Source organism: Vigna umbellata, chromosome 2 (genome assembly GCF_029865625.1).
Source record: "Vigna umbellata cultivar VRB3 chromosome 2, Vumbellata_1.0, whole genome shotgun sequence".
In the NCBI taxonomy this organism is placed as follows: Eukaryota; Viridiplantae; Streptophyta; class Magnoliopsida; order Fabales; family Fabaceae; genus Vigna; species Vigna umbellata.
Window position 1 is genome coordinate 20,075,597 of NC_142166.1, and position 11,781 is coordinate 20,087,377.

At 32.3% G+C, this 11,781-nt stretch overlaps 1 protein-coding gene across 1 annotated transcript; it reads left to right on the top strand.

Moving 5' to 3' along the window:
- The first annotated feature begins 9,783 nt into the window (after positions 1–9,783).
- LOC148203573 (uncharacterized) lies at positions 9,784–10,984 on the top strand. The gene is made up of 3 exons (XM_088107660.1): positions 9,784–10,019; positions 10,100–10,173; positions 10,260–10,984. Exons 1-3 carry the CDS (start codon positions 9,784–9,786, stop codon positions 10,982–10,984), a joined length of 1,035 nt encoding a protein of 344 aa, XP_087963786.1.
- The last annotated feature ends 797 nt before the right edge of the window (positions 10,985–11,781 follow it).

Sequence of the window (11,781 nt, forward strand, 5' to 3'; positions counted from 1 at the left end):
CTCGTTATATTGGGGGTGCTCAAACAAGTAAAGAATAACATAAATTACGATGTGATAATCTTATAAAAATTAGAAAAATTAGGAATTATAATTATAATGTAATGTATTAAAAGTATTTTTAATATTGTAAATTTTATTACAAAAATAAATATATCTTTAGGAATGTTACGTTGTGTTTTTTTTCATAGAATTACTATGTAAAGAAAATAGGAAGCAGTGATGTGAGGGGTTTATGATCTTTTGTAGAGATTAGGAGGTAACGGAAAGAGGAGAATTGCGAGATTGATGTTAATTTGTCATCTTTCTTCAATGAAGATATTTATTTAAGAGTTAATTTAGTACTTTTTTCCTGTTGTGACATCCCAATTATATATAAAGCATATATAATAAAGACATCATCATTTATTAATATAAGAAAGCAGTCAAGAGTAATTTAAGGATTACAATCATCCTTAGAATAACATGTAATTGAAAACTTAGAGTATTAGGGTTTCTCCCTAGAAATTACATAGAATTTAAAGCTTTAAACGTACAAAAGTTCATCAAAGCTAACTAATAAAAGCTAGCGAATCTAATCTGCAACATTGTCTTCCCCATCAAGTGTTGTTTCCAACGTATCCTCCTTGCCATCTGCTCCCGTATAACGAATTATACGATCATCGCACATACCCAAACACAAACACAAACAAGTAGGGTGAGCTAATATGCAACCAATCATTTATGAAACATGCATGCAAACCTCATATAATAATTATGTCATACATACTCATACCATCATACAACAATCACATCATACATATTCATCCATTACTTTGATACACATGGTAAATTGACATCACAAGACTTGTTACTTTATAACCCGACTCGTCCGGACTAGAATGATTACCGAGCTATGACGGGTCTTGCACTCGTGGTGGCTTTATGAAACTTGGGCACTACCGCCCGGCACTACCGCCTTATGAAACTTGGGCACTACCGCCCTACCACAGTCACAAGGTTAATCCGTCATCACTCACCTTGGATCATATGGAAGCACCCAAGACTAGGACCTCCTGCTACTCCTCACCATATGGTTCAATCCTCTCTACATGAGAAGAAAGACCACTGGAGTTTCAGGATGACCCCCAAAACTGAGCTACCATGTAATCATTCTATACACCCCCACATCACCACCATGTATCCTCTCCTTGAGGATCATGGAATTACGTTCATGAATCATACTGTCACTTTGAAACTTAACCCAAGACACGAATAACCATATACCATCATATTATCACAATGAATCTAACATATCTCATACATTCACATACTTTTCACATAAATCACATCATTATAATTCACAATCATGTTCAGATACATAAATTCAAATCTAATAAAATCCAATCATTTCATAAATCATACAAACTAAATATATTCCAACAAGATATATTACATAATAATTTAATAGTACAAAATCTGTTCAATAGGATTTAAGTTAAAAACTTATCGAGTAGACTTCCAGGAAAGAGAGGTGCATCACAATGGACAACTTAAGTACCAAGTCTTTCCTTAGCCAAAGTGTTCCTCAACTAGTTTTTAACAAATTTCTTATTTACAGATTCAAAACAACAGCATATAATATTTACACCGAATTTCAACATAGATAGATATACAGTAAGCATTAACAGTATTCACACAGAATTTCAAGATATGAATAGTAATAAAACAATACTAAATCATAATATAAAAACATAGAAAGGTTAGCTCCCCTACCTCTATTCCAGACTTAATCTCCTGCTCCGAATTTGTTTCCCCGAAAACTCTTCAGAACCTCTACTCTTCTTGCAACTAAAAATTTCTCTCTAACTCTTTCTTCTCTATTTCTCAAGCTCTCACTTGATTCCTCTTCTCTTGGTGCAGAATACCCTTCCCTCCCATGACTATTTATAGGTAAAAAAATTTACTATTCATTAATTTTTTAATATTATTTATTATTTTAATATTATTTAAAAATAATATTTTAATCATTCACTTGATTAAATATGATCCTAATTTCTTCCATGCTAAGGAATTCTTATTATAATTCCTTTCATGCTAAGGAATTCTTATCCTTTTTTTTTACTATTCACTATTCACTATTCACTTTTTACTATTCACTATTCTATTCAATTTTCTTAAAAAAATCCTAAATAAGTTATCAAAAATTTGAACCTCTCCTTCTATAATTACTATAATTTTATATCCAAAATTTACATTTTTCTATCCATTAAAATTATTATTACTAATAAAATGCTAAAATTTACTATTATAAATATTTTTCATGAGTCTTACACCTGTCACAATTTGAATGACATCATGAAGAATGGCGAGAACCACATATGTCAAAGTTAGAACCTATTTCGTTGTGCTTGAGAAAAGAATTAGAACCTATTTTGTGGTGGTTGAAATCGATTCTAGAGGTGTGGGAATCAAGTCTATTGTGCTTGGAATCTGTTTTATTATGGTTCTGTTGTGCTTGGAACCTGTTCTATGATGGTTGGAACCAATTCTAAGAATGTGAAAATGAATTTTGTTTTATATCTTTTTTATTTCAATTAATAATTTTTTTAAAATTTTATTCATTAAAAAAATTCTAAAATAATTCTAACTCATCCAAATATAATTTTATTACTTTTAACATTAAAGACAATTTAATAATCTTAGTTTCAATCTATTAAAAAAAATCAATTTGTAGTTAAATCTATCACAAACTTCTATAAACCTTATTTCTAAATCCATGTTTCACTGTCACCTTCAAATTTTTTAAAAAAATATCTCAAACTTCTAACTTTAAATTAATCAAAATCCATCAACTTCATCCGTCTCCCATCATTCCTTATAAAATAACACAACCTTAATACTTGTATGAGATCTAACTATTTTAGGAAAATAGGTAAAATTTTAACGCTGACTTTTTTTCCTATTAATTAATTTGTATTAAGAATTATTATATGAGTTTATCAATATTTCCAAAACAAAATTTTTCTTTTTATTTTTATAATTGAAGGGTTTAAAATATTTTGTTATGGAAGATTACCTCAATCAAAAAAATGAGATTAATGGAATTGCCACAAGTCATAAGTCAAAGGCGAGTTGTACGTTGCCCAATTATATGATATGACATGAGAAATTTCATGGAAAAATGAGAATTCATCATTATTGAAGTCAGCAAATGAATGAAGGTGAATGGAAGCTAACTTTGACATTTCAACTTCTAATTAATGACTAAAGATTAAGACAGGCTTTGTGAATATATATTTTTAGTGCGAGAGAAATATCCTTGTGCTGTCTTTCCCACTTTTATTTTGTGTCGGCTATGTTAAATGCTATGGCCCCACAAGAGTTACGAGTTGACAGTTACATACTGTAATAACTGATTAAGTCTCATATTTCACATTGTTACTCGCGATGAACCAGGGTGTTTGCTCCCTATACACCACCATCATCTACTCCTTGTACCTTCTCATTCATGTTTAAAGTTTTATTTTTAGAGTTAAAATTTTTAAATTTCTACCCACTCTTGCGGCAAGCACATAAAGGTCTTCTTTCTACATGAATTCATGCAGAGACAAACACAAACTCTTTTTTCTCTTTAAAGTTTATCTTTCTCTCATTGTTTCATTGTACATCGAAAAGTGTGATGAAATTTCATTAAATGGTATGCATGGAAGAGGTTGCAAAGGGTGGTGGTAATGGAAGAAATTGATCGAACGATGCCAGAAGTCGGTCTTGGTGGTGTGGTAGTGCTTGAAGGTGTAGTGGAGAACTTTGTCCAGGTGCGTAAAAAACCCTAAAACAAACCCTAAAAGTAAGTAAACTCTAAACGAATGTGAGCATCCGTCAGCGAATGTGAACATCCGTTTAAGGTGAAAAGGATGTTAACATCTATTTTACCTTAAACGGATGTTGACATCCATTGACGAATGTTTAATCCGTTTATAGTTTACAATTTTTTAAGGGTTTGTTTTTATTAGTTTATTATTTTATATTAATTTTGGAGATATTTTAATAATGTAATTTATATGTTTTAATGTATTACTTTTTAATATGTTTTTGATATATTTTAATAATGTATTTTTGAAGAATTAGTTTATATTTATATTTTTGTATTTTGCACGTTATATATAATTAGTTTTTAAATTTAATGTTTTTGTATAATATATATTTTTTATATATGATTTTTGTATTCTTTAATTGTTTAACAATTTTATAATTATATAAAAAATTACTTATTAGTTTTATTATACGAAATATATAATTTATTTATATTAATATTTTTATATTTGTTTGATTAATTATTAATTATGTTAATAAGACTGATTATAATTTTATAGGTGATTATTGTTTAAAATGGATGAATATCTTCATATGGATTCTCAAATTGGTTGTAGTTTGATATTCGATTTCTCTTCATTCATTAGTGAAGCTGTAGAGGGAGATTTGACAAATAAATTTACCACAAATGAAATATTTTGTTCACGGGAGCACTTAATTGAATGAGTAAGAGGGATGACTTATGATTTAGAATTTGTTGTGATAATAGTAAGATCTGACATAGCTACTAGTGCACAGGGATGAAAAATGTTCGTCACACTTGGATGTGAAAGAGGGGGAAATATCAAAAATACAAAGTCAATGCGGTGGCTAGTGTATACGACACTCGTAAATGTGAGTGTCCGTTTAGATTTAAGGGTAAACCATGTTCAGATTGGGACGGATGGATGTTGAAGGTGATGTGTGGACATCACAACAATTAGTTGGCTGAAACTTTAATTGGTCACCCTTATGCGGACAGGTTAAATATGAGTGAGCAGTCATTACTGGTTGATATGACAAAGAGTAAAGTTACTTTTATTAACCCTCAAACAAAATGTTAACTTTTTGGCAAGTATACCAAATCATTCCAAGTAATATAGAGTAAGTTCAGAGTATCATTCTCCCAAAGGACTTGTGCAACACATGACAATTCTTCCTTTTATAACTCAATTAGACATCAAAATGCACAAAACAACACAAGAAACTCTTTTTGGTATTTTATCATACAGTTGGTGTGCAAGGAATTTATATTTAAAAGAAACTTCGTTGGAATTGGGTTTCATGAATCATATGAATATAAAACTCTGTTCAATATTTCATTATTTCATTCAAACATTCACATCAAGGCATACTAGTCCTAATCCCTTAGCAACTAGTTCTAAATTAATATATCAAAATGTTAATCCCTTAGTCAATTTAACATACAATTTGCATTAAGTCTGATGTTAAGAATGACCAAGTTATTAAGTCTATCCCTAGATCCCAAATCACTTAGGTGCTTTATCTATGTTCATGTTCAAATTTACTTTCTAGTAATGACATTCACATGACATTATGTTTTCATATAATGTTATTAAATTCAAGAAAGAGCATATGAACGAACAACGATATATTGAAAAGGAAAATTACATTAGAGTGAGTTCATTACATCCAATTCCAACAAAAGAAAAATTTAACTACTCCTAGACATCTAGAATGTACACATTTGAAGCAATCTCTTGCAACAATGATGCTTTTATATTACTTGAAGTAGTCTCCGGAAGTTCCTGACATGTTTTCGTTTCTTTCCTTTGTCCGGAACTTTTGTCTGACGTTCTTTCTGTCTATTTCCCACTTTAAAAGCCAATTGAAAAAATAACTAATTCACTAAGCGCACAACTCTTTATGCGCTAAGCGAATATTCAACTGCACCATATCTTTAATAGTCATTTATTCGCTCAACGAGTTGTGTTGGTGCACTAAGTGAATAAAACTCTATTTAGCTGAGCGATTTAATGTTGGCTTAGCGAGAAACATCTGATAGCACTCCACTTTGATGTATAAATTCCTGCACAACTTACTACAAACTTTCCTACTTCTAATTACCACTTTTCAATGAGGAACACATTATTTCATGAATAAATACAAATTTTGAGTTAATTAATAAGTCTGAAAACATGTATTTTTCATACTTATTAACTTCCCCAAACTTGAATTATTTCATGTCTTCATGAAATCACAATACAGACACAACCATAGACATCTGACATATTGATAAAATGACCTTGCACATCAGAAAAAGTCACATGTATTTCTAAAGATTTCAAGCAAATATGACATGGTGCATTCATCACCCAAAAGTTCACCTGTGCATAGAATATGAACATCCAGATCAAAATTTAACATCCTCACCAGTTAAGTGTTTGTCCTCACATGACAGTAGATTTGTCATGGTTTTTCCTGGATTCAAAGTCACCTCTTTTGAAGAGAACACAAGTACATGCTTCAATTCTCAATTCAGTCATCAAATCCCAATATATATCACTCATTCCATACTATATTCTTTCACAATTCAACCTTCTTTTTCAATTCAAGCACCCTTTTGATCAATTTTTTTTTATTGAACAATTTTTCTTTCCCCAAACTTGAATTCAACCTTACCCTCTTTTAAAGCATAATACATGTTCTCTTCTAGGGTGTAAAGTAGGATATCATCTAATAGGCTCAAGGTGGAAAGAAAAAATTTTCAAGGCTCTAAAGGGTTCACAAATGTATCATGATGTGTTAAGGTTGGCTGTTTGGCCAAGTAGTTGTATAATCAATATCAAACAATGTCAAGGCTCAAAAGGGTTCACAAATGTATCATGATGTGTTAAGGTTGACTGTTTGGCCAAGTAGCTGTATAATCAATATCAAACAATGCCTTTCTAATCCTTAACCACACAAGTGTGTATGTATGTAGAATCACAATCATGCAAAAGTCAACTCCATATCTAGACAACTCATCATGTTTCTCACCTTCAACACATGCTCTTAACACTTAACAAATCTGGTCATAGTTCATACTCACACACTGATAAATATATATGAAACACAATGCAACCACAGTCATATGTGTTATCATTTTCAAGAATCACATCAACTTAATCAAGACAATGCATAACCATTAAATCAAAAAGTCACATGTCTTTACAACTAACACATAGTTCAAAACATATTACAAAACATAAATAACATAACAAAACATTGAAGATAACTCCATCTATACCTGCATAATCATCATCTGCATATAAGGCACTTGCACTCCCTCACCTGAAGTCTGGCCTGCCCTTAAGCCATGACAGATGCGCAAACTCAAAGGAGAACCTATGTTAATCATAGTTTAAAACAAGGTTTTCTTCCTGTGCCTCAACACGCTGTACTCTTGAAGAAAACCCTCTGGTGGTCTTAGGAGAAGTTATCTGCATAAAATTAGCTAAGCACAAAAGAACATTGAACATATGGTGAGAAATGCATAAAATCAAAAAACTGCAGCGAACTACTCGTTGAGCAAATAAGGTGACAAACAGAACCAAAGTTGCAATAAGAAATTCACAGAGCGAACTGCTCGTTGAGCGAATATTTTTTTTTTCATATGTGTGTTTATTCGCTGAGCGCACCGAAGCTATGCACTAAGCGAATAAAATTAAAGTTTTTTTCTTTTTTTTTTATATATTTGTGTTTATTGACTGAGCGCACCAAAGTTGTTCGCTGAGCGAATAAAATTACAATTTTTTTGTTTTAAATTTGTGTTTATTCACTGAGCGCACTAGTGCGCTGAGCAAATAAAATTACAGATTTTTTTTTTTACATTTGCTCAATTCACAAATTCGTTAAGCGAATAAATTCTCTTCCTCATTAATTCACTCACCTCATTGCAGATACTCACAAATATATTCACTTAACGCACTATATATATATATATATATATATATGCTTAACGAATATTGCAATATTGAACATACATTACAGTTAACAACAAAACACAGAACTTACCAACACAGAAACTTCAACAATTTCTTACAAAAACTAAAACATAAAGATAAAATTAAAAGTAACATATAAAGAAGTGAAATAGAAAAAAAAAACACAAACAAAGAAATAAGGAAAAGAAGAAACAAAATTGCAAAATGTGAGCACACCAACCAAACAACAATTCCAATATGCAAAATGATTGAAATGAATTTTCTAAATAACCTCACTCAGATCCCTCTTGTTGCAAGATCACTTAGTACTCCCCTTTCAGCTGTTGAAATTCCATCCCTAGGATCTTCCAACAACTAGAAACATCTGTAGGCAAACTGCATAAAAGAAATTCAAACAAAAGAGACATACAATTGGCAAAGAATTCCACTTTACCTATTTTCTAAAGTTAGAATACTCAGATCCCTCTTGTTATGCCTACCTAAGTACGATAAACCCTCACCCAATCCCTTGGTGTAAGACGTCCATCAAACTTGCCTTAAGTTCCAAAACAGTAAATCCAAACACACAACCCCATCCCTGGTGATTTGCATATCTGGTTTGATTTTTTTTTAGTTCCGCTACTGAAATCTCATCCCTTAGAAATTTCAATAGCTACATCAAGCTCAAAGGCGTACCCCGAGAATGGCATAAAGTTCAAACTAAATCAATGGAAAGTCTTAAAAAAATTAAAGGCAACTGCATACATAACAACATTAAAATACAAAATTCACAACAAAGTCTAAAAGAGTCATAAATGCCCAAATTACCTTGTGTTGGAACACAAGTCCCCGACAATGATGCCAAAAACTTGTTAACTTTTTGGCAAGTATATCATATCGTTCCAAGTAATATAGAGTAAGTTCAGAGTATTGTTCTCCCAAAGGACTTATGCAACACATGACAATTCTTCCTTTTATAACTCAATTAGACATCAAAATGCACAAAACAACACAAGAAACTCTTTTTGGTATTTTATCATACAGTTGATCCCTTAGGAACTAGCTCTAAATTAATATATCAAAATATTAATCCCTTAGTCAATTTAACATACAATTTGCATTAAGTCTGATGTTAAGAATGACCAAGTTATTGAGTCTATCCGTAGATCCCAAATCACTAAGGTGCTTTATCTATGTTCATGTTCAAAGTTATTTTCCAGTAATCAAAGACATTCAAATAACATTATATTTTCATACAATGTTATTAAATTAAAGAAAGAGTATATGAACGAACAACGATATATTGAACAAGAAAATTACATCAGAGTGAGTTCATTACATCCAATTCCAACGAAAGAAAAATTTAACTACTCCTAGACATCTAGAACATACACATTTGAAGCAATCCCTTGCAACAATGGTGTCTTGATGCCTTGAAGTAGTCTTCGGAAGTTCTTGAGATGTTTTCGTTTCTTTCCTTTGTTCAGAACTTTTGTCTGACGCTCTTTCTGTCTATTTCTCACTTTAAAAGCCAATTGAAAAAATAACTAATTCGCTAAGCGCACAATTCTTTATGCGCTAAGCGAATATTCAACTGCAGCATATCTTTAATTGTCCTTTATTCGCTCAGCGAGTTAAGCTGGTGCGCTAAGCGAATAAAACTCTATTTAATTGAGCGATTTAATGTTGGCTTAGTGTGAAACATATGATAGCACTCCACTTTGATGTATAAATTCCTTTACAATTTACTACACACTTTCCTACTTCTAATTACAACTTTTCAACGAGGAACACACATTATTTCATAAATAAATACAAACTTTGAGTTAATTAATAAGTTCGAAAACATGTATTTTTCATACTTATTAACTCCCCCAAACTTGAATTATTTCATGTCTTCATGAAATCACAATACAGTCACAACCATAGACATTTGACATTTCGATGAATGTCATTGCAAATGTATTCCCTAAGTCATATGTTATGTCGATTCCACATCCTTAAAAATGTTAAAGCTAAATGCAAAATGTTAGTTCAATCTACTAAGGCTTGGGATGTGTTGATAGATACATGGGAAAATGTGATGGATTGTGCTGATGAGAGCTTGTTTGCTGAGTATGTGAATGATCTTCAATACGTGAGCAATTCATGGCCTTTGTGGTTTGAATATGTGAATCAGACTTGGATTATTCCGTACAGTACTTACTTTGTAAAGTTCTGGACGAACAGAGTAATGCATTTATGGAACACAACCACAAATAGGTATGTTGTAATGTTATTTTATTTATTTGTTTTGTAGATAAATATTTATTTGCACTTGTTGATGGTTTTTTTTATTTCAGAGTTGAATCTGCTCATTGGAGCCTGAAGAAAGTTCTAGGCAATAATATGGATGATTTGTGTTCTTGTTGGGATAGTATTCATAACGTCATTATCCTACAACACAACAAGATTAAGGCGTCATTTGAAAGAAGTTTGTTGCTCACAATGGCCATTTTAAAGGATACATATATAGAAAACTTATTAGGCGTGTCTCTCGCTATGCATTGGATCTCATTGTTGATGAATTGGAAAGAGTGCAGCAGATAGGATTGGACTCATCAAAGTGTGGATGTGTATTGAAACGTACATTTGGTGTCCCCTGTGCATGTGAATTAGCATGGTATGATCCTAGGATGATCCCTGTGGGTGAATTTCATATCATGTGGCGAAGATTGCATTTCTCAAATGTTGAATTAAATGAAACTGAGCCCCAGTTAGCCATTAAAGATGAGTTGAAACAAGTAGAAGAACGATTCAATGAGGTTGACATTGGCGGTAAAGTCACCATCAAGCAGAAGTTAGTTGACATTGTTTGTCCTACATTGATATCAATGGTCCCTCCATTACATAAAGTCAAGACAAAGGGTGCACAAAAAAGTAAAGTTCAACGAAGAGAAAGGTCTACGCGAGATCCATCATATTTTGAGCATGAGGACGTCTTTCATTCAACCATAGAATCTTCATCTGTGAGAAGTAAATTACAACCAAAGCCAAATGCACTGAAGAAAAGGAGAGTTCCAATGATAGACGAGTTTCATTCTACTACTCACCCCTTCATTGTGGACGTTGTTGATGTTGTGGTTGATGGTCATTATGGATATAGATGTATTGCTGCGTTGTTGGGACTCGGAGAAGATTCATGGCTCGTTATCAGAAATGATTTGTACAAAGAACTTAGTGAATGACGTGATGAATACGCAAGCCTAGTAGGAGACTATAATAGATTAAAAGAACTGAGAAACTCTTTGTTGGTGCAGTCATAGTCGACGGTAAGTGTTTCTGTTTTATGTATTTTATTTATTACATTTGTTTTTCCTAACAAATTGTTTTATTCATAACAGGCTAACAAGAGCAAGTGGATGACATTACCAGACATTGGTTATGCAATTGCTAACCGATATAACGTCATCTTAGTGTGTATGTCATACTCTCAAAACATGGCTTCCATCTCGCTCAAGGTGGTCATAATGTCCTTGGCCAAGGAACCACATTTCAACAGCAGCAGACCATGATAGATAATTTTTTCCATTTAGCTTCTCGAAAGTGATTGATGGACTTCCGGAGAAGGAAAGAGTACTGCTAGACGTCATCTCTGAAGAAGACGAATCGTAACAAGAAAACCCTAAGGGTTTAGACGGACGAAACTATGACAGTGGCTTGCAGCAGCTGGCTACGGACGGTGGCCGACGGTGTCAGACGACGGTCGACGATGGTGGTTGTCGGAGGACAGCGACGAACAGTGGCGAGCGACAACAGACTTTGACGCTGGACAGAAACCAGAGCAGGATTAACCCACCCTGATAACAATTTGAGAATTAAACTGTAAAATAATTCTAAAAAGCTTGATTGATCTTCTCATAATCTTCTATTTATAAGAATAAATTGATACAATAGTACATGATAAATAGGTAACCCTAAACACAATATAATCATAATAAATAGAATAACCCTTGACACAATATAATCATGATAAATAAGGTAA

Bases quoted from the DNA above. Each gene is read 5' to 3' on its own strand.
- LOC148203573 (XM_088107660.1), top strand. From the start codon at position 9,784: ATGTTAGTTCAATCTACTAAGGCTTGGGATGTGTTGATAGATACATGG. The intron at 10,020-10,099 runs GTATGTTGTAAT...TTTTTATTTCAG, and splicing joins TGGAACACAACCACAAATAG to AGTTGAATCTGCTCATTGGA. The intron at 10,174-10,259 runs GTATTCATAACG...GCCATTTTAAAG, and splicing joins TTTGTGTTCTTGTTGGGATA to GATACATATATAGAAAACTT.